This window comes from Neoarius graeffei, chromosome 28, assembly GCF_027579695.1.
Source record: "Neoarius graeffei isolate fNeoGra1 chromosome 28, fNeoGra1.pri, whole genome shotgun sequence".
Taxonomy (NCBI): Eukaryota; Metazoa; Chordata; class Actinopteri; order Siluriformes; family Ariidae; genus Neoarius; species Neoarius graeffei.
The window spans coordinates 23,060,687-23,085,572 of record NC_083596.1 but is presented as its reverse complement, the minus strand read 5'-3'; the positions used below and the strand labels follow the sequence as shown (position 1 = coordinate 23,085,572).

The window sequence follows — 24,886 nt, the reverse complement described above, 5'->3', positions numbered from 1 at the left end:
GTTGGGCGACAACAGCGATTTGGTCAAAACATTTATAATACAATGATTATTTGAATTATTTTGACTAAAAATCACAAAGACACGATTCATTAAGCCTGTATGAACAGTACTGGAGTAATCAACCTCCCAAAGACATGATTCGAGGTCAGAGTTTGGCATCAAGGATAGGTTTTAATAACTGCTATATTTGAAGTGAGTGCATTTCAGGAATTTTGCTGTATTATACTACTAGTGCATCTCAAAAAATTAGAATACCATGAAAAAGTTCCTTTTTTTCATAAATTCAAAAAGGTAAACTTTCATATATTCTATATTCATTACATGTAAAGTGAAATATTTAAAACCTTTTTTGTTTTAATTTTGATGATTATGGCTTATAGCTCATGAAAATCAGAAATTCAGTATCTCAAATTATTAGAATATTTCCTAAGATCAATCAAAAAAAGGATTTACAATACAGAAATGTCCAACTTCTGAAAAGTATATTCATTTATACACTCAATACTTGGTTGGGGCTCCTTTACCATGAATTACTGTATCAATGCGGTGTGGCATGGAGGTGATCAGTCTGTGGCACTGCTGAGGTGTTATTGAAGCCCAGGTTGCTTTGATAGTGGCCTTCAGCGTATTTGTATTTTTGGGTCGGGTGTTTCTCATCTTCCTCTTGACAATACCCCATAGGTTCTCTATGGGGTTCAGGTCAGGCAAGTTGGCTGGCCAATCAAACACAGTAATATCATGGTCAGCAAACCATTTGGTAGTAGTTTTGGCACTGTGGGTAGGTGCCAAGTCCTGCTGGAAAATGAAATCAGCATCTCCAAAAAGCTCGTCAGCAGATGGAAGCATGAAGTGCTCTAAAATCTCCTGGTAGATGGCTGTGTTGACTTTGGACTTGATAAAATACAGTGGACCAACACCAGCAGATGACATGGCACCCCAAATCATCACAGACTGTGGAAACTTCACACTGGGCTTCAAACACCTTGGATTCTGTGCCTCTCCACTCTTCCTCCAGACTCTAGAACCGTGATTTCCAAATTAAATGCAAAATGTACTTTCCTCTGAAAAGAGGACTTTGGACCACTGAGCAACAGTCCATTTCTTTCTGTCCTTAGCCCAGATAAGATACTTCTGACACTGTCTCTGGCTCAGGAGTAGCTTGATATTAGGAATGCGAAAGTTGTATCCCCTTTCTTGAAGATGTCTGTTCGTGATGGGTCTTGATACACTGACACCAGCCTCAGTCCACTCCTTGTGAAGCTCTCCCAAGTTCTTGAATCAACTTTTCTTGACAATCCTCTCAAGACCACGGCCATCTCTGTTGCTTGTGCACCTTTTCCAGCCACCCTTTTCAGCAATGGCCTTTTGTGGCTTACCCTCCTTGTGGAGGGCACCAGTGATCATCTTCTGGACAACAGTCAAGTCAGCAGTCTTCCCCATGATTGTGGTTGTGTGTACTGAACTAGACTGAGAGATACACTGTGTTCATACTGTTTTACTCAAACTCTAAATGAAATATTCTAATATTTTGAGATGGTTTTATTTAATGTTTTTGTACTGTATGCCATACTGATTAAAATTAAAATAGAAAAATGCTTGAAACATTTTAGTTTATGTGTAATGAGTCTATAATATATAACATTTTCACTTTCTTAAATAACTGATGGAAAATATTGAACTTTTTCACAATATTCTAATTTTTTGAGATGCACTAGTATATACCTGGAAGTGTAGTGATGAAAATCTAGTACACCCTTGAATTTAAGCAATGCGTTGTTTAGTGTATGATGTGTGTCAAAATAGAGTGTCTGACGGCAGCGTGTTTAACGGTGTACCCTAGAGTTGTAGTTTTCAAAATGGGGTCTGTGATGCACAGCCAAGGGGTTGTGATTTTTTTTTTATTTGGGTCCTGTTTAATTTTGTAAGTACATTAATCTGTGAGAGATGTGGAACTTCTTCAACAAGGTAAATTCCAATTTACCAACACCAGCCTGTTATTAAAGTATAACTTCACCTGAGTTCTGAGCCTAACTCCTGAATAATTTTGAAAAATCATGAGTCTCGATCAGCATACAGTACTGTGTAAAAGTCTCGGCACCCTATTTTTTTCATGCAAACTTTGTTATAAATTTCTATTTTATGACTTCTACATTACCGAGTCCAAACGTTCGTTTTCCAGCACAAAATTAAATGCTACAGAAAAAAAAAGTTTGTATCTGAGCAGCATATTACATAAGATAGCACTTTTCAGATTAAAAAAAGAAACTATAATGAAGGCTGCTGGGTTTTGGTGCAAAATTAAGAAGTGAGTGTGACAGTCAAAGTGTCCAGAAGAACTGTGGCTGGTTCTGCAAGATGCTCAGTAAAACCAACAGCTCATTTCCTAATAAAACTGCACTCATTGTACCTGAGACTATGGTTTTTTTTAAAGCAAAGAGTCATCTTGCACCAAATATTGACTTTGTTTCATTTATTATAGCTTACTGTTGTTTAGTGTTTTTATTAAATGTTGAAACATTGAACCACTCCAAATTCAGTCCTGCGACCTCAACGCTCGCGAGAGGGTGATTCCTGGAATCACTGGTGGAAGGGTGAACGCAGGCTGAAAGCCAGGCGTTCCAAACGCTCTGGCCAACGCAGGCACGTACCCCCATCCTTCCAGGAAACATCATCGGAGGTGCAGCCCCTCGTCGGCCCTGGTCGTCCTGCTCCCTTGCTTGCCACCTGGATCCCCGGCGGGGAGCTAAGCGGTGCGGACGAGGACTGCACACCCTCATCACCACCGTCAATGTCCTCCATCCCCCCTCTTCATCTGGCGACAACCCAAACAGCAACAGCAGCAAGACCTGGGAAGGCAAAGAAGACAACAAAAGAGGAGGACCTCATCATCATCGAATATTAATGGACAGCCATGACATAACAACGAAACGTTTAATTTTATTATTTTTAAGCCATTTTTGGTCTACAGCATTTTTTTTACATGCGCCTAAGACTTTTGCACAGCACTGTATATTTGAAAACGAGCACAGTTTTACAGACTCCCAAACTACGATGTAAACAGATAATATAAATAGCTGAGTTGCTCCAAGCGACCACTACCTGACGTCATCACATACGTCACCACCGCAGGAAGCCCATCCAGTATTCTAAAAAAAAACAATGCATTTTTCTCGACAACTAGAGCAGCAGCTACAATTATTGACAGACCATAATTATCAACACCTTTTCAGATTTACCAATAAAAACAATTTTACAAAGGTGAGTTTCAGTTATAACAGTTATTATTGATTTAATTAATCAATCGGAAGACCCCCCTCGCTCTTTCATCTTGTCATCTGATGACACACCTTGTTACTTGAGATGGAATTTTTTAGCACGATCAGCAATTTGAGAAAAACCCGGACGTTATCGTCACAGGTAAACATGGTGGAAAGATCATGGACATGTTTTTACTGATCAAATTCACCAATATTTCATGATATCCTTGTTGAAACCTACTTTATTTCTTACTCTTTCATTTGACGGTCACCATTTTGTATCTAAACATGCGTTTGAGAAGAAGTCACGTGAGGTGTCGATAATAGTGATCACTTTCACCGGTGTCCACCATTATCGACACCCTGTGGAATTAAGTGACATTTACAACTGTTATGGATCGATCTTTGTGTAACATTGTTGAAGTAGATGAAGTATTTTAAAAAAATAAAAGTGCTGCGATTTATATATTTTTTTCTGATCCATAAAAGAATGGAATGTTTATAGAGTATTTGGAATCCGATTGCAAAAAATAGAATTAGACCAGAATTAAATTCCAAGCATAAAAAAAATTACATGCTTGAAATATTCAGATTTTTCTATTCCATTCAGAAATTTTTTTTTTTTTTTGCAGTTTGTTGTAAATATCTACCACATATTACAATATCAGTAGACATTTTATATTTTGGTTCGAGGAATGACATGCGACCTTTGACCTGGATGTTCATGTGGTTACAATGTCAATTGCCTGTTGACATTTATTGGTAAACTACAAAACTACAACCCTGATTCCAAAAAAGTTGGGACAAAGTACAAATTGTAAATAAAAACAGAATGCAATGATGTGGAAGTTTCAAAATTCCATATTTTATTCAGAATAGAACATAGGTGACATATCAACTGTTTAAACTGAGAAAATGTATCATTTAAAGAGAAAAATTAGGTGATTTTAAATTTCATGACAACAACACATCTCAAAAAAGTTGGGACAAGGCCATGTTTACCACTGTGAGACATCCCCTTTTCTCTTTACAACAGTCTGTAAACGTCTGGGGACTGAGGAGACAAGTTGCTCAAGTTTAGGGATAGGAATGTTAACCCATTCTTGTCTAATGTAGGATTCTAGTTGCTCAACTGTCTTAGGTCTTTTTTGTCGTATCTTCCGTTTTATGATGTGCCAAATGTTTTCTATGGGTGAAAGATCTGGACTGCAGGCTGGCCAGTTCAGTACCCGGACCCTTCTTCTACGCAGCCATGATGCTGTAATTGATGCAGTATGTGGTTTGGTATTGTCATGTTGGAAAATGCAAGGTCTTCCCTGAAAGAGACGTCGTCTGGATGGGAGCATATGTTGCTCTAGAACCTGGATATACCTTTCAGCATTGATGGGGTCTTTCCAGATGTGTAAGCTGCCCATGCCACACGCACTAATGCAACCCCATGCCATCAGAGATCCAGGCTTCTGAACTGAGTGCTGATAACAACTTGGGTCGTCCTTCTCCTCTTTAGTCCGAATGACACGGCGTCCCTGATTTCCATAAAGAACTTCAAATTTTGATTCGTCTGACCACAGAACAGTTTTCCACTTTGCCACAGTCCATTTTAAATGAGCCTTGGCCCAGAGAAGACGTCTGCGCTTCTGGATCATGTTTAGATACGGCTTCTTCTTTGAACTATAGAGTTTTAGCTGGCAACGGCGGATGGCACGGTGAAATGTGTTCACAGATAATGTTCTCTGGAAATATTCCTGAGCCCATTTTGTGATTTCCAATACAGAAGCATGCCTGTATGTGATGCAGTGCCGTCTAAGGGCCCGAAGATCACGGGCACCCAGTATGGTTTTCTGGCCTTGACCCTTACGCACAGAGATTCTTCCAGATTCTCTGAATCTTTTGATGATATTATGCACTGTAGATGATATGTTCAAACTCTTTGCAATTTTACACTGTCGAACTCCTTTCTGATATTGCTCCACTATTTGTCGGCGCAGAATTAGGGGGATTGGTGATCCTCTTCCCATCTTTACTTCTGAGAGCCGCTGCCACTCCAAGATGCTCTTTTTATACCCAGTCATGTTAATGACCTATTGCCAATTGGCCTAATGAGTTGCAATTTTGTCCTCCAGCTGTTCCTTTTTGTACCTTTAACTTTTCCAGCCTCTTACTGCCCCTGTCCCAACTTTTTTGAGATGTGTTGCTGTCATGAAATTTCAAATGAGCCAATATTTGGCATGAAATTTCAAAATGTCTCACTTTTGACATTTGATATGTTGTCTATGTTCTATTGTGAATACAATATCAGTTTTTGAGATTTGTAAATTATCGCATTCCGTTTTTATTTACAATTTGTACTTTGTCCCAACATTTTTGGAATCGGGGTTGTAGAAATTAATACAAACAACAAATGATTAACAAAACGTGATCAACAAAAATACTTAGAAAGTGGGTAGAAAGTGGAACAAAAAGATTTTCTGACAAGTTAAACATTATCAGTTCATTTGTTTACAAACATTAGAATTACTTCCTCATTTACGTAAGCACCGACATCGATATATTTATATAAAAGATATTTTGTACTAAATATGTCTGTGTAAAACAAATTTTAAATAAAAACTATGTTTTGTTCACTTAATACCACATACCGAATATTTTTTTATAAATAATTATCTGGATGTCGATAATTGTGGAATGGTGTCGATAACCGTGGACAAAGGTGCCGATAATTGTGGAACACCGTCACGTGATCTGATACTAAGTAATCAGGAATCAACTTTTTTTTTTCCAGTGGAAGTTTGAGTAGTTTGAAGTTTGAAAGTCTTTTCTACTTTTGTAATGGCCAAAAGATCGTTAAGGTGTCGATAACTGTAGCCGCCGCTCTATTTGGTCTCTGAAAATCCAAGTTTGATTTTTTAAATATACGAATAATTTTACAGCAAATAAGTCTGAAAATCAATCCGCTGGAGGATCCCTTTAACATTCTATTTCATGACGTAGAGAAGAACCAAACGGTCGAGTCTACATCAGCATCGGCCTTGCAAGCTTCAGGATGACCAGTAGATGGCGTTTTGAACCATTTTCAACACAAAATTCAGATTGTGTAAAATAAACTAAAGTGAGTATAAATATAGTCAATGTTAAACTGAGCACTGATGTTTCATCACAGTACAGTGGCGTCTGGTAGTCTTTCAAACAGGGGAGGCTGGTCGGTTACGATATTTCCAGATTTTAAAAGAAAAAAGAAAAAACACATCAATTTTGCCCATACTCTTGCCTCTGATCTGGCTGATTGTTGTCAGGGTCACAAACTGTGAAATAACAGGTTCTTTTGGCCCGTTAGCCTACTGTCCAATATACATGGTGGTGTTGGGGGGGTATATTTTAACATTTTATATTTTAAAATTGTGGCATGTTGTTTAAAAATTGATCATTATTGAAAGCAGCTCTTTGTCAGGAACCTCAGCAGTAACAGCAGTGTGTTCTGGAATAGGCACAAGCACTGACCTTGGGGAGCCAAACATAGAGCTGGGTGCCACACATTTCATTCAGTGACACTTTCCCTATATTTTACTTATTTTGACTGAGAAATGTTTTATTGACAATTTTGATAACCCTTCACTTTTAATCCAGGTCTGTAGTGTGAAATGTTCTCGGCTGTGTTTTTGTTTAAAAATGTTTTCCAAATTGTAGCTGTGTTTAATTCATATCCAGAGAAATATATATTCCAATATAATATACTCAGCATAAACATTTTAAATAGATTCTATATTTTTGGTCCATCCATGACATATTACTAAAGTAGCCTATTTACTGTTGTTGATGTGGGTCACTTGCTGTTAGCCAATTCACTTTCTCATACCAGGAGAGCTGAAAGGAACGAGTATTATTCCCTACCTTTTCACCAAGTCAGTTTGAGGCGTTGGTCTACCCTGCTCTTTAATTTTAATTTTTTCCTCAAAAGGAAGACTGGCAAATGGCTTCGCCAAAATTAAATCAGCAATGCTTGGCATCCGTGCGCAGCTTTCTTGCTAGCTGACTAGCCCCCTCAAGTTCAAGTTCAGTCACTCAAATAAACGACATTTCTGGAACTAAGATAGCAAACTTGACAACACTATATTTACACTTTATTTACAATGAAAATATATACAAACTAAAAAAGCTGGTAGAAACCGTATGTAATGAATGAAATCGAAATGTAAGCTGATCTCTTACAATACACCACACCACTTGCGAATCCGCATGGGACTGAACTGAGATTCACCGCTGCCTGTCTATATTTGAAACGAGCTGTCAATCAAAGAAAATATCCGGCCGCTTTCACCAATCACCAGTCTCCTCGCGGAAACTGCCATGTCCCTCCCACTGTGAGGCTGGGAGTCCGTGGGCAGGCGTTTTCGCAGTATTTGTCCAATAACCATCTTGCATTTTGAGATTGAAAAGCGCATAGCTCCCAAATGCCACTGAAGTCCACTGAGGCTGGGAGTCCGTGAGACTCCATGGGCGGGCGTTTTCGCAGTATTTGTCCAATAATCGTCTTGCATTTTGATATTGAAAAGCGCATAGCTCCCAAATGCCATTGAAGTGCACTGAGGCTGGGCTGCATCGCGCTGTCACGAGGGGGAAAAACTCACACACACATTAGGCGAACTGGGGAAAGTTATAACGGAATGATTTCACACTGTAGTTGGGTTGAGCACATATATCTCTATGATTCTGGATCTGAAATAGCAATGTTATAAGGTCGGCTATAACATAAGCCTAGCGCAATTCATCCTACATGATGTTCGTCATTTTTAGAGGAGGCTGAGCCTCCCTCGTTGTCTTAGAGCAATCGCCCGTGGTACAGTCATATTGTTTAGTTTCGGTGTGCAGTAGGCTACGCACTGGGCTCTATATAAAATCTGGAGAGCTCAGAGTCTGTTCCCCGCTGTAGAGACAAATGAAGCCATCTGGCCTCCATAATACCACTCACATCGCGTGGCTTTGGTTTGTGTTCAACTGCGGTATCCGATCAAATTTGCCCCAAGAAAAGTATCTCCTGATTTTTTTTATTCCTTTCATTACCTCCTCTTATTTTCTCAACTTTACCCACATTTCTTACATATCTTCATAGCGCTCCGCTTCCCTGTTATTGTTTTTTTTCCCTTTTCCAGTTCAGTCTCTGATCTTTTTTATTTATTTATTTTTAACTGAATGGGTCTTTTACTACTATAATTATTTTTACGGAGATTATTTCAGTTTTTCTCTTATACAGTGTATCTTTCTCTTTTGTATAGTTCTATCTATCTGTCTATCTACTGTATGTATCTATCTGTGTAATACTGGTAATACTACCTGTGCAATACTTACACATGCAATACCACCTGCGTAATACACTTATGTTAACTGTATATCTGCAAACCTGTTAATTTATGCAAATTTGTTCATTTTATCTTTAAATTTGTAGTTTATTTCTTTATATATATATATATATACCTTTTTTGTATATTTAGTACTTTTTGCATGACTCCTTCACTGCCTTTTCTTTTTTTCTTTCGATATTTTGCTGCTGTAACAATGTAAATTTCCCCTTGTGGGATAATAAAAGACTATCTATCTATCTATCTATCTATCTATCTATCTATCTATCTATCTATCTATCTATCTATCTATCTATCTATCTATCTATTATGCCAACACAAAAGCTGTACAATATTTCCTTTCTATTTAGGATGGTTGTTGAAACAGGATTATCTTCTCATGTTATTTTCCATTTTTATTTCATTCTTACAGTCATGACGTTACACTATTTATTGGTCACATAATTCACTGTCACAATATTCATGCAACTTGTGACCAATGTGACCAATAAATACTGTTAAGACATGACTGTGAGTCTGAAGTGAAAATGGCAAATAACATGAGAAAATGATCCTGTTTCAACAACTGTCCTAAATAGAAAGGAAGCATTGTACACCTTTTGTGTTGGTATAATAATTAATAAATAGATAGAAAGGAAGAACTATACGAAAGAGAAAGGTACACTGGATAAGAGAAAAACTGAAATATCCATCCATCCATCCATCCATCATCTATAGCCGCTTATCCTGTTCTACAGGGTCGCAGGCTATCCCAGCTGACTATGGGTGAGAGGCAGGGTACACCCTGGAGTTGCCAGGTCATCGCAGGGCTGATACAGAGACAAACAACCATTCAGATCTATGGTCAATTTAGAGCCACCAATTAGCCTAACCTGCATGTCTCTGGACTGTAGGAGAAACCGGAGCACCCGGAGGAAACCCACGCGGACACGGGGAGAACATGCAAACTCCACACAGGAAGGCCCTCGCCGGCCACGGGGCTCGAACCCGGACCTTCTTGCTGTGAGGCGACAGTGCTAACCACTACACCACCACAAAAACTGAAATCTCATCTCATTATCTCTAGCCGCTTTATCCTGTTCTACAGGGTCGCAGGCAAGCTGGAGCCTATCCCAGCTGACTACGGGCGAAAGGCGGGGTACACCCTGGACAAGTCGCCAGGTCATCACAGGGCTGATACACAGACACAGACAACCATTCACACTCACACCTACGATCAATTTAGAGTCACCAGTTAACCTAACCTGCATGTCTTTGGACTGTGGGGGAAACCGGAGCACCCGGAGGAAACCCACGTGGACACGGGGAGAACATGCAAACTTCACACAGAAAGGCCCTCGCCAGCCATGGGGCTCGAACCCGGACCTTCTTGCTGTGAGGCAACAGTGCTAACCACTACACCACCACAAAAACTGAAATCTCATCTCATTATCTGTAGCCGCTTTATCCTGTTCTACAGGGTCGCAGGCAAGCTGGAGCCTATCCCAGCTGACTACGGGCGAAAGGTGGGGTACACCCTGGACAAGTCGCCAGGTCATCACAGGGCTGACACATAGACACAGACAACCATTCATACTCACATTCACACCTACGGTCAATTTAGAGCCACCAGTTAACCTAACCTGCATGTCTTTGGACTGTGGGGGAAACCGGAGCACCCGGAGGAAACCCACGCGGACACGGGGAGAACATGCAAACCCCACACAGAAAGGCCCTTGCCGGCCACGGGGATCGAACCCGGACCTTCTTGCTGTGAGGCGACAGTGCTAACCACTACACCACTAAAAGGGCTGTTCATAAAATGATGAGACTGAACTGGAAAAGTGAAGCTGAGAAAATAAGAGGAGGTAATGAAAAGAAAGGGAAATCCTTTTCTTGCTGCAAATGTGATCGGATACTACGCTTTAACACACACGATGTGAGTGGTAAGATGGCGGCCAGCTAGCTTCACTCTGACGAGCCTATGAGCGGTCCAGATTTTATACAGAGCTCGGGGCGGTTTTTGTGAAATAAAACAGCACTGATGTGTTTCATCACAGTACAGTCATATCATTCAGTTTAGAGCGCTTTAAGCTAAGCCTTTAAAAATGGCGTTTGATTGAAGGCGGTTTCAGCCAATGAGCAGGAAGCTCGCGGCATGTACCGCCTTTTTACAGAAGCAACCTATCAGCAGACAGGGCCACGCGGAACAGCGTGATGATAGGCTGACTCCGCCTTCACTTTAACGCCCATTCATAAATAAGTCATCGCGAAGAGGAAGCGTTGGAAATGATCGCGGTTGGATTCTCGACTGCGACGCAAAATCGCCTGGATCATATAACTGATGCAAAAGTGACTTCCGAGCCCGGATTCATGCGCTTTGGTTTGGGTTTAGGTTTTGCAGTGATGGCTTGAGCTCCATCATCATCATCATCATCATCAGGAAGCCAGACGCGCTCGTGCATAAAGCCTCGTCTCTCCAGCACGCGCACTTTCTCCATCCTCGACTCATGCACACTTGGCTCTTGTTGTTGTTGTTGTTGTTGTGATCCTGATCTGAATGTCCAGCGTATCCGGAGTCATGGCAGGGAAAGAGGAGCAGCTTTACGCCAAAGTGACTCCACGCAGGCAGCGGCAGAACCGCGCAGGGACCCTGAAACACGGCTCGTGCCTGGATGTGCTGCTCAGCATGGGCTTCCCCAAGAGCCGCGCGTGAGTAACCTGTCACTCCTCTGTCGCACATCTGGCTTGGGCATCGACCTCATACCAAGCCCAGACTGTCTGGAGGGTCCTGTGGTCACTTCTCCTCCTCCTCCTCCTCCTCCTCCTTCTTCTTCTTCCCCCCAAGTGCAACTTACAATCAATTATTCATTCCTTTATCACCATTTTGATTTTATTTGATTTTATTTAGGTTTTCCACATGGACATTTACAATAAAGTACACATTTAATTATTGTAAAGACACGTAAAAAAACCGAGGATGACACGAAAAAGTCTAATAAAATGACTTATTTCCATTGTGGTCCTCATAAAAAATTACAAAATGGTGACAATATGATAGAGGACAAAAATTACAAAAATGTATAAGTAAACAAAGTGTATAAGAATAACATTAATAATATTATTAATAAATAAATTTAAGAAATATAACTATCACATTTTATATATCACAATTGTTATCACAGAAATTGAATAACAATTTACAAACATATTAAAAGGGCAGATTTATTCACAGCACCAGGAGCAAACTTTATTATTATTATTATTATTACGTCACTCTTTTTGGGTTGTTTTACAATCAGGGTACGCACGCTAAAAATCACATTCAAGGCAAGGCAAGTTTATTTATATAGCACATTTCATACGCAGTGGCGGTTCAATGTGCTTTACAGAAGAAAAAGCAAAACAGTAAGCAATAGAAAATAAAATTACATGAAATAAATGGGGAAGAAAAATAATAAGAATTAAACAATAGTAGAAATAAAATGAAATAAAAGTTCAATTTAAAAAAAAAACCCAGCAGAATAAAATAGAATAAAAGTTAAGTAAAATTTAAAACATGCAGAGACTGTAAAAGTCAAGAGTTTAAAACGTGTAGAGATGACAATATTAATAATTTAGCAGAAAGCATCTGAAAACAGCTTGGTCTTTAATCTAGATTTGAAGCTGCCAACAGCAGGAGCATTTTTGATGTCCTCTGGGAGTTGGTTCCATAGCTGTACTGCATAGTAGCTAAAAGCTGCTTCACCACACTTTTTGTTTTAACAACAGGTTTTAACAGTAAATTTTTCTGCTGCGATCTGGTAGATCTGATTGGGTTAGGCCGAAGCAACATATCAGAGAGGTAAATGGGCCCTTAGAGATTTGTACACCAGCAGCAATGCTTTAAAGTCAATTCTGTAGCTTACTGGAAGCCAGTGAAGGGACCTTAGAATTGGAGTAATGTGCTCTGTTCGTTTTGTTCGTGTGAGAACCCATTTAACACTTATTATCTTCAATATCAAAAGGCTTGACGAAATAAACTTGGTTGTTTATTGTAGCCCTGTGATAGCTCTATTTACCATGCAAAAAAAAAAAAAAATTGGTGATAACGTTATTTTTGGTGGATGTATGGCAATATATGTCATATTTAGCAAAATTACTCGTGTCATTTAGAAAAAGTGCCTTTTTTTTTTTTTTTTAACCACCGGTAGCTCTAAAAGGGATGCACTTTCTTAAATCATTCTTTAGACCATAAAACAAATATTTGGTTCCATATCATTGGAAACATAGTTAAGTTTTAATGTTGAATGCCAGTAAGTTTTCAGACTATTTTGATCGAATTAGTATGTAATTGTGTCAAAAAAATGTCCTCTCTGAGACAGCTAATTTTTCAATATAAAATAACATGATTATTTTCATCCTAAAATGTGGTCAAGATATTGGGACATAAATATTAGAGACAACTAACACACAAAGCTTACAGCCTTTTATTTAAAAGCACTATGGAAGTAGTGGATTCTGAATTGTCAAAAAAAAAAGTCCTCTCCGAGAATCACTTCATTTGTTTCTCGCATCTTATAGCAGATTACACAAAACTACCATACACACATGTCAAAAAATTACCTGAAATCTGTTCTTTAACTTGTCCTTCACTTAAAAACTGGTACAAGAACCAGTTTGAATCAATTTGAATTTTGGACCCCTGTGACACAAACTTTGTACCCTGATTGTAAAACAACCCTTTTCACATTTAAAAAAAAAAAAAAAAAAAAAAAAAAAATATATATATATATATATATATATATATATATATATATATATATATATATATATATATATAAATAAATAAATAAAATATCTCGGGCTACACTGATGTGAACAAAATCCAACATGTTAAAAATGAAACCCAATCAAATTCTACTCTCACACAGCTTAATATTTACTGGAGTTTTTTTTTTTTTTTTTTAAACTGATTATTTCATCCATAAAACCAGACTTAATTTTGTATCAAATAACCTTTTCATGGTGGTGTAGTGGTTAGCGCTGTTGCCTCACAGTAAGAAGGTCCGGGTTCGAGCCCTGTGGCTGGCGAGGGCCTTTGTGTGCGGAGTTTGCATGTTCTCCCTGTGGGTTTCCTCTACAGTCCAAAGACATGCAGGTTAGGTTAACTGGCGACTCTAAATTTTTAAGAAGAAGAAACCTTTGTCACATGCACACTTCAAGCACAGTGGAATTTATCCTCTGCATTTAACCCATCTGAAACAATGAACACACACGTGTGCACACACACACGCGCACACACACACACACTCAGAGCAGTGGGCAGCCACATTAGGGCACTTCAGCCCAAGGCCATCCCACATTAACCTAACCGCATGTCTTTGGACTGTGGGGGAAACCGGAGCACCCGGAGGAAACACAAAACACAGAAAGCCCCTCGCCGGCCACGGGGCTCAAACCCGGAACCTTCTTGCTGTGAGGCGACCGTGGTCCTGTTCTCTCCTCCGTGTGCTCCAGTTTCCCTGACAGTCCAAAGACATGCAGGTTAGGCTCTAAATTGACAGCTCTAAATTGACCGTAGGTGTGAATGTGTGTCTAGGGTGTCAGCCCTGCGATAACCTGGCGACTTGTCCAGGGTGTACCTCGCTTCTCGCCCATAGTCAGCTGGGATGGGCTCCAGCTTGCCTGCGACCCTGTACAGATGATTAATGGATGGACAAATGGATAGATATTAAGCTTCTAACCTGAACAACAAAAGACGTCCGGTCACTATCCAAAAGTCTTCAGTACATGCAAAGAAATGCTGTAGAGAGAGAGGGGAAAAACCCTTCAAAAATAATGAAAAGAAATGTTTCGACATTAAATGAATAAATAAAACAAAATGGTAATCGCAGCTATAATGTGTGAAGATTTAGAAGGAAACGAGCTGTAGTTTTTACTAAGCATCTCGCAGAACCAGCCTCAGTTCTTCTGGACACTCTGACTTGCACGCGGCCTTTGTTTTTAGTTTCTTATGTAATATGATGATTTCTTTCCTGACATACATGACATTTAAGTTTGGGCTGGAAAACTTGTCTGGAAATCTCAATGACTCGAACACCGTCATAAAAGAAGTCTGTAATGAAGCTTGTTCTTGAGGGAGGGGGCTAAAACTTTTGTACAGTCTTGCATATTAGTGTGTTTTTGATGTAATTTTAAACCCTATTCAAGTGACTGACCGTTTAGGATTAACTAGATGATGATAATGATCACAGAAGTTTATAGTAGTTGATTGACAGACCTGATCGTCCACACCAAGGCTGTGCTTTGGACATTATTAATTGCTGAAACTACACCTTATACCTTTTTATTATTATGATTATTAGTTGTTTATGAGCTGGCAAACTGTATCGGGTATGTTTGGGCTCGATTTAAACCCGAGATAGTGTAAAAGAGAACCTTTCGCAGTGTGATCCAAAACAAAAGATGCGATCTGCAGTAAAATTTAAAAGCAACTGAAAGAGGGTTAAAAAAAAAAAAAAGGCAGGGGATGAGCACTAAGCTCAAGCTTATTCGCTTATTTAATTGTCAAATGAAGAAAAATTGTAAGGTTCCTGATAAGACTTATATATAATGGACAAAAATGAAATAACTGAAGCTGCATGGAAGAACAGAATATGAGGCTGAATAATAAAGCCTTAAAAATTTTCAAGTTATTATAACCAGGATTAGAGTAGGGATAATTTTTTTTTTTTTCCCTTTTTTTTCTTTTTTCTTTTTGAGCCCAGATTATGAAAGTGTACGGCTGGAGTTTACCTTTTTAAAGCTCTTTTAAAGGACCGTTTAAGTGTAATTTGAGTATAATTTATCAGTGTTATTTGAGTCACGAAACCTTGAGTCTGAGTCCAGTCTCGAGTCCCCAGTGTTCAAGTCTGAGTCATTTAAAGAAAATTTCGATTCCGAGAACAAGACTCCAACCACACCATTTGACGGTGGCTGTTGCTGCCTTTATGTGAAAACGTCTCTGCTGCTGTGTTGGACTAATGCTACTGCCCCGTTTTAGTTAAAGTGCATATCACGGGTAAATTCAGGAACGAGATCAATGTAATTCTCCTATTTTATGTTAAACTTTGGTCAAATATCTGTCACATTTTGTGCAATTTTTTTACCTTGCGCAATACCAGAAAAATTCAGTTGAAATCAAGCCATTTGAGGCGAATTGGTCCGCCTCTGAAAAAACTTGGCATTTGGATTTCCCGGGAAACACTGATTTTCGTGACGTGGCGTGCGGGACTCCGCCCTCTGAATCCTACGTCAGCGCTGGTTTGTTTGAGAAAACGACCTGGTGGTTTCCTGCAAATTTCTTCAACGTTATCGCGTAATTATTAAAATGGTTAACAGATGTATCGTAGGAGGGTGTAGCAACACCAATCTTGATGGGATTAGTACTCATCGTTTCCCAAAAGACCGGACAATGAGAGAGAAATGGGAGCGCTTGGTCTACACAGGCTGTGCACTGAAACCGTGCAAAGCTCGCGCAGCCTGCTGGCGCTTCCGCAGGTGACGTCACGAATCTGGCTCCAGACTCTCTTGGGATTTTTCCAGACGCGTTTGTTATTTTATTTTTTTCTGCTGTAGACAGATGGCCTTGTGCAAAATTACCCTCCTGGATGAGTGTGTAAAGGGACATTCTTTCATATTTAAAAAAAAAAAAAAACGAAATTGGTCCAGTATATGCCCTTTAATAGGCTACAGATAAAAAGCTTATTCATGGCTCAGCAAGCCCCGCCCACTATCAACAGGGCAAATAACCTGAGAGAAGGTTAACACTAGCTAGTTCATCAGTCAGCAAGCCCTGCTATCAACGGCGCAATGAACACAACACTTCTCCGGGTGGAGTCTTACCAAATGACGATTGAAGTTCGAGGTTGTCCCCGTCGTCTTCTTGATAGTTCTTCTACATACGGAACACACAGCAGTGCATTTTTTTCCCCACTGCGTGAGAAGTCTGTATAAGCAAAGCGGACAATCCTAGGCGCTTCTTTCCAGGCATTTTAGCGCCATTAACGTTAGTTTGTTCCTGAACATGACGTATGAACAGGTGAATGTACATTCTCTTGCAAGAAATTAGTATAAAAAAATTAATGTAGATGTTTTATGTCAAATTACTATGGCATGTTGCAAAAAAATAAAGAAAAAGTCAGAGTCCTTAAAATTAGGGCACGAGTCAGACTCGAGTACTCCAAGCCTGTAATTTATTGTACGGACTGAATCGTCTGCTTTTAATATAAGCAGCTAAATAAATAATGAGCTGAGGCTATAGTGTTAAACTCCTTCCCCTGAGTCGGGGTGCGTTTTTGTTCTGTCTCGGTGCTCGACACTCCTTTGGGAGTTAATCGAGGTGTGTAAATTCTTAATTGTGAAACATGGTCAACTCGTCTATAATCACGCGTCCATTTTTACGGCTCGCGGATAACGGAAGCAGCCCGTTCCATATCCGTGTCATTACTCCGCTGAAGATGAAGTGCATTAGCAGCTGGCAATGGAGGAGGAGGAGGGGAAAGTAGGTCTAGTGATGCATCTGTAGGTCTGTTTCACTCGAGTGCAGTTTAAGTGTTTGCTTGGTGAATATGAATCCAGATACCGACTCACCATTCGAGATTATTCCATCAAACGATTCATGAGTAAAGTCAGTTTGAGGTGTTCGGCTAACGGCTGCAGTTTTGCTGCCTGAGTTCTTCATGGAGCGTGCTTTGTGCACAGGGGATTTGTCATGGTGGTGTAGGTTTGGGCCTTTTGGTTACAGTGAAAAGGGAAGTTATCACGCTACAGCATACAAAGACTTTCTATACAATCGTGTGGCAACAAACACAGATGGGTGTGACGGTCGGGTGTCTACAAACCTTTGGCCGTATAGTCACGCTGATGTCCTGTTGTTGTGAACTATTCTCACTTACCGTTTTTCAGTAATACTAATGAGAGCCAACGGAGAACTACTAGGCACAGCAACTGCTGGACTCTGGTTTCTCCAGTTACTGATAAAATTTCCATTTTGAAATGGAACAGTATCCTCATTCAAAGATGTCCATAAGTGCCGGCGACCAGTGTTTTTCTCCGCCTACACAGACGGTCTGCGTTGGCTACTCGATCCCAAAAAAACCCCCAACCCCTTGCTTTTCGATGTTCAAGCGTTTTTTTTTTTTTTTTTAAATATCGTCTCTGCTGCCCATAATTTGCTGCAAATCCAATTGTTCCACCACAAAATTGTCTTTGATTTGGGTCTAGCGTGACTGGAAGTGACGCCATGTTTGTTGATCGATTCTCGTGCTCTGATTGGGTGAGCCGGACCATGTGACCACGCCGTAGCGTATGTAGTTATGTTACAGAGCCAGGCAGCGTACTAGAGAGGGTAACTGAGAAAGCCAAGCACTCGCACACATCTGAAGGGAAATTTCATACGTATTTTACAGGGAAATGGTTAGTAATTTATTAATCGAGAATGCACCAGAAGGCATGTCAATTTAAAAAATTTTCTGGGTGGGGTGGGGCATGGCCCCAGACCCCTCTAGCATTAATAGTGTGCCTTTGCCGTGCCATGGTGGCTTTGTCGCTACAAATTCCTAATCCACCTACTTTTTTTTTTTTTTTTTTAAAAAGCCGGCTACTTCAGATTTTCTGGAGAAACCTGATCATTTCACACATTTTGGTAGTTAAAGGGGAACTGAAGGCAGGTTTTTTTTTTTTTAAATCAAAATTCTATTTATTTCATTTTATAAAATATCAGAATGCATTTTTGATTGCTATTTTGTCACTGCTATAGCAAGTTATGAGTGTTTGAAATATGCTCTGTAATATATCAGTCCGTATGTCAAAGCAATGGCCGTAAACGAGATTCGTTGAGACCTGTGCGAGACATCGTAGGACGGAAGTAAAACGTACAGCGGAAATCAAAGTGACCAACATCTGCCAACGTTGTCAAAAGACTTGCACGCCCTCTTTCGAATGCTGACGTAATCAAGCCGGAAGTTTGTTTTGATAGCAAAACAAAAAAGTAGGCAGTAATCGCCATTTAAACTCGTTTTTGTGCAATATTTCGTTTGGAAAACAGTTTTCAAAATGGCGGCACTGACACCTGGCTGACACTTCACGTTTCAAAGTCTCGCACAAGTCTCGTGAAGATCGCGCGGATAAGCGACGCCTGCCGTCGACCAAACGAACTAAATTCAACACGGCTAAAAACCGAATAGGCCGATAAGTATAATATTTAATTGCGATTAGTCACGATATAAGGTTACTAAAACCGAAAACGTAACTGAATAACACCTTAAGAACTAAAGCAAGTTTAAAAATGACTTCAGTTCTCCTTCATTTCACTACTTTTTATCCCCCCGGCATATAATGCAGGGGGGATATGGCTATCGCTCTGTCTGTCCGTATGTAAACATTTTAGTTTTCGGCGCATAACTCAAAAATAGGTACCCTATGGGTCCACGTGGCTACTGCTTATAAATAAAATAGTTTTCTGATCCCATGTCCATCCAGTAAATATAGCGTGTATATATATGTGATCAATTCTACTCGCCTCGTCTCTTGCAAGCATCACCGAGCTGTGAGCAGCGTCGGGGCTTGGAGTGTTTTGGTTCCCAATTTTGTTTACTGTGTTTTGTTCAAAATACAGTGCTGTGAACTAGATCTCTTTTCAAAATGGTAAGAAAGCACTTGTTCATGAATTGTCTTAGAAGCATTATTTCGTACTAATGAGCACATTTTGTTTTATAAGTGTAGTGTAAAGACTCTCTCAAATTAAAAAAAAAAAAAGAAAGCGAATAGCAGAAGTTTGATATCGGCTTCTCAATATATCTACCAAAATGCTAAAAAAAAAAATCTTACAACACCTTTCATTTGACCTTTTCAGAAGGACCAAACCCAGGCTGTGATAATCAAAATGTAAATTTTCTTAAAATAAGCACTACTTTCTTGATATCGAATCAGTAGCCTTGGCGAACTGCGAGGTGAATTTCGTTTATCTTTTTATCTGCCGATTTATCTTCTGATTCTATGAAGTTATAACGAGGTTTCTCGTGAGGTCATGATTTACTGTTCTGGTGATTGTAACACACATGCGCTTGTGCAGTGCACTATTATTACACACGTTCTTACGACACGGTGGCTACTGCCTCGCTACGCTTATGAGGCAGTAGCCACAAAAACGATTAGGAGTTTTTTCACGAAACCTGACAGTTATGTTAAAGGTGCCCTTCCACCAAAAACGTTTAATACTGGCTCTTTTTGAAATACCATAGTTCACGCCGAGTTGCATATGCATGCTGCATATGAAAATGTAATTCTGCTCCCATTCCCTGTATTAGCTTATGAAAGAAAATAGTCGGAAAAACGAGCGGATCTGAAAAAGCCCTACGAACTTGCGTCACTTCGAAAATTAGTATTCATGGCCTCGCCCACCTTGGCTTGCGACCGCCCACGGGAAGGAAGTTTGGATTTAAGCGCAAGGAGAGATAGCAGAGCCCATCTCGTCAGTAGCTAACGAAGAGGACCTGACAGCAAGTTGAAAACATGGCTGAACAAGTTCGTGCCTGTGTTATTTGTGGCAGTAACACATCAACGTTGCATTTCTTGCCCAAGATAGAAGAGCTGAAGAAGAAATGGTTGGAATTTCTCTTTGGAACACCACCAGCGAAGTATAATGCAGCGTTAGTACTGTGTTCTGATCATTTCAACCACAGTGACTTTTCAAACTTCGGTGCTTTCAGTAGTGGTTTTGCTTCGAGGTTATTTTTAATCCCTGGATCTGTACCGTCAAGATGATCGACCACCAGCTCACAAGCTGTAAGTAAAACATGAACTTTTTGTTCGAAGGCTTTTGTTACAAAATAGCATGTTCATATTCTCCACGTTAGCATGCATGACCTGGTCACAAGCTAGGCAGGGATGAGAGTTTTCCGCTTTTCGGCGGATTTCCGCTTTTTCCGAGTAAAAAATGACCTTTTTATATTATGCTAAATCCGTTGAGAATTTTTTTTAATTAATTTCGGGGGGTTGGGGTATGTTCCTTCATGCTGTTCAAACTTTATTAACTCCAACGATGTTTACACATTATTTGTAAGTCGCCATCTTTAGTCTTGTTTAAATCTCGTTGAATGTGATGTAAAATTCGTGTTATCTACATTGTTATTGGTCAAAACATCGATGTTGAGACCGTAATAGCCAATCAAAACAGTTTTCACAAAGACACCCACATCCGCTTGTTCTGACCCACTGGAGGTAGCGTCACAGTGCTGTTAGCCAATCAGAGGTAACACGTTTACTGATTGCTGTTAGCCAATCAGAGGTAACACGTTTACTGATTGCTGTTAGCCAATCAGAGGTAACACGTTTACTGATTGCTGTTAGCCAATCAGAGGTAACACATTTACATGTCATGAATATTAATGAGTAAGAGCTGAAATCCTGTCGTTCTCCCGCCACCCACTCCTCCACCAAACTAGAACAGCCTGAAACAGGAGAACCACAGCATTTTTTTCACCAAAACCGGCTCACAGGGCATTCATTCATACTAGAGACCACTGCACAATTAATGAAAAAACAATGCAGTGAGACCTTTAAATGACTACAGGAGTTGTGCCTTTTGACATTTCACACGCACACATGCACGCACACTTTTTTTTTTTTTTAAAAGGAGAACTGAAGTCATTTTTAAACTTTGCTTTCACGGAGTGAACTGGCAGCCGGCGACTGTGATGATGCGCTCAGGCTGCTGTTTGTCTTCTTCGGCTACGTCCGCATTCATACGTTTTAGTTTTAAAACGCATCACTTTTGCTATGTTTACGCTTGGCGTCCACACTACTCCGGAGTTTCTGAGCCCCAAAAACAGATGCCCACATTTGCCTCCTGATTGGGTCACGGTGTATCCTTCCCTGATTCCTCACGTGACCCTGTTCCAGAAGAAAACAAAAGGCATGAACTGTTTATAGACCCCTTCGCATGTTTGTAAACAAACCGACCGTTGCCAGGATGCGCGCGCAGCCTGGACTCAAACAATGGCGCTGCCCATAGACCGGCATTATGAGCTGTCAGATTATGCAAAACAATTGTTGTTACAAGATCGAGAATGCTACATAAATAAGTTAACTCTAACAAGTGGGCATCGCCTACCGGATCCGTATTTAATTAAAGAGTGGACGGACGATGTTAGTAAGTTCCCTGGTATACAATGGCCAGATATATACTCGTACCTTATTGACAAGACTTCAGTGTAGACCCACAAAAAATTCGTGCCTACAAGTCTTTAGACGCATATGATTATGTTATGTGCGGGCATGTACAACTTGATTAACAATGGGACATTCATATTCATTTTGTTTTAATCAAATTATGCCAGTGGTGTGATGGCAATGTGGCTTTAGCTACAACAGCAAATACCAACACTAAACAGCAATTTGCAGGAGGTAATGGCATGAAAGGAATGATAGTGTAAAGAGTGCAGCTAAGAGAAATCAGAGCTGCGTAAAAAGCGAGAGGCAGAGACCAGAAATGAAACTGAACGGGGCGGGAGCTAGGTTAGAGCAGTCAACGTAAGTTGGCATTTAGAGTGAGGGCACACAATTTCACCTTTCCATCCTTGCTTTAAAATTGTGATTTGGCATACACAAATAATGATGGCACAAAATCTGGACTGCTTGAGTCAAGCGAGACCTCTCCTACAAACAAAATTGCATGCAAAGCTAAGTTAACATGCTAACAATATTCATTACATTGTGTAACTATGACCCAGCTAATCAGACAAACGTTACCAAAGTATTTTGCTACATCAATAAACGAAGACTAGAAAGAATAAAAAAGAAAGATTTAATAAATAGCCTGATCTTACCTGTGATGAAGTGGGCGCTGCAAACCCGCGCATTTTTGATGGTGTTTTCATCCCAGTCTACACGTTTGATGGCTTGTAGTCCTAGACGTCGGCGTTTTTTTTTTGGAATGGGTGAGATCCTGCTGGAATTCTGTACATTTTAACCCCATCACTGCTACGATTCTGACACCCGACAACACAACAACTAGGCATTTCTGAGTCTTTTTTGGGTCCAGGCTGCACGCGCAATTTCCACTTACGTATAAATGACGTTTACTGCGAAGGGGTCTATACTGGCATGCGTATGCCCTGTGTACGTGAATGGTCATGTGATGTGTGTTAGTACAGATGGTGATTATTTCCGATACAGCGCTAAAACGCTCATCTGGATGGAGATCGTTTTCATTTTAAAACTAAAACGTATTGGTGTGAACGTAGCCCTAGCCTATTTAGCAGTCTACTCCTTAATGAATTCATGAATGAAAGAATAACGCGGCTGGAGAAATACCGTTGGTCAGATGTTTATAAAATTAGCCTGGTTATCAAGCCTTCTTTCTATCCTTGACTTGCAAGTGACATCAAAGCAAAATAGAAACCCGGATGTCGGCCATACTGATGGGGATACAAATGGACATTTCATACAAAACAGTCACGCGTGCGCAACTCTCTTGGTTTTTCCACTGCTTTAAGCGTTCTTTTAGCTATGCCCTATCTTTGTGCTGTATATGGTTGTGGTCACAACAGTACTTGTGACCATGGCACATTCTGATTTTTTTTTTTAAGAATTCTGTCCATGATTTGGAAAGAGGGCGAAGAAACTCTGAGGCTTAGTGCAGAGAGGAGACGAGGGGATCAGGACACTTCGTCCAGTAGTTAAGACATTTCGTTCAAGGCCTTTTTCATATGCACTATCAATTATTTTATATTTCAGGTATTCCAGTGTTCGTGAATGAAAGCCCTGCGAGAACGCTGCTCCGCACCTAAACATTTAACATGCTCCAGCTGGATTTAAAAATTAATAACTTGGCCAACGGAGCTCACCACAAAGCCAAATTTTACAGGCGTCTCCCCCTTGGAAAGAGTACGGTCTTGGGTCAGTAGGACTGCATCTCAGCCTGGGATTCGGGAACGAAGCCCCCGTGAGAGCACTGCTCGGTGCAGAAAGATTTAATATGATCCAGCCGGAAACATAGACCTGCAAGTGAGTAGCCTGCAATGACAAGGGAGTTAAACTCATCCCAGGGTCAGCAAGTGGCACGGGCTGACGTGGTTACCCCCCTTAGTACGCGCTTTAGTGTTGAAGTGCATGTACTATGGCACTCATTTGCTTCGGTCAAATTCTGTTGAGAATTCCTCCTTTTTTCAAACAAATACCTGAAATATAAAATTGATAGTGTGTATGAAAAAGGCGTTGGATGAAATGACCTGTATTCATACTTGATGGTCGGTAGGAGCATCTTTTATCTTCAGAAAAGCCTGACTTTTTTTTTTTTTAAATAATATGGGTCAAAACCACACCTCTATTTTCACTCGACCATTCAAATCATGACGATACTGAGAAACTTCAGCATTGTTTACAGATGCGCTTTCAGCAGCTGCCATCCAAGTTGCTTTGTATATCCACCATCATGGCGGACGCTCATGACTTAGCACATTTTGATCACGTGGTTGCAAGTCATCTATAGCGGTCACTCACAGACAGAGAGAAGCAGGACGTCGGTGTTTTAACTCATTTAATGCAGTGTTTTTAAACAATACAACTTTTGATATTTACAACCCCGATTCCAAAAAAGTTGGGACAAAGTACAAATTGTAAATAAAAACGGAATGCAATAATTTACAAATCTCAAAAACTGATATTGTATTCACAATAGAACATAGACAACATATCAAATGTCGAAAGTGAGACATTTTGAAATTTCATGCCAAATATTGGCTCATTTGAAATTTCATGACTGCAACACATCTCAAAAAAGTTGGGACAGGGTCAATAAGAGGCTGGAAAAGTTAAAGGTACAAAAAAGGAACAGCTGGAGGACCAAATTGCAACTCATTAGGTCAATTGGCAATAGGTCATTACCATGACTGCGTATAAAAAGAGCATCTTGGAGTGGCAGCGGCTCTCAGAAGTAAAGATGGGAAGAGGATCACCAATCCCCCTAATTCTGCACCGACAAATAGTGGAGCAATATCAGAAAGGAGTTCGACAGTGTAAAATTGCAAAGAGTTTGAACATATCATCATCTACAGTGCATAATATCATCAAAAGATTCAGAGAATCTGGAAGAATCTCTGTGCGTAAGGGTCAAGGCCGGAAAACCATACTGGGTGCCCGTGATCTTCGGGCCCTTAGACGGCACTGCATCACATACAGGCATGCTTCTGTATTGGAAATCACAAAATGGGCTCAGGAATATTTCCAGAGAACATTATCTGTGAACACAATTCACCGTGCCATCCGCCGTTG

The 24,886-nt window shown here is 40.1% G+C and overlaps 1 protein-coding gene across 1 annotated transcript in view; it reads left to right on the top strand.

Annotated features, from left to right (window-relative positions):
- Window positions 1-10,878: 10,878 nt before the first annotated feature.
- The window catches only part of ubash3ba (ubiquitin associated and SH3 domain containing Ba), a 145,582-nt gene continuing 131,574 nt past the window's right edge, over window positions 10,879-24,886 (top strand). The window contains exon 1 of the mRNA XM_060913323.1: window positions 10,879-11,302. Within this exon, the coding sequence (XP_060769306.1) occupies window positions 11,151-11,302 (152 nt within the window). The 5' untranslated portion in view covers window positions 10,879-11,150. The remainder of the gene's footprint in view (window positions 11,303-24,886) is intronic.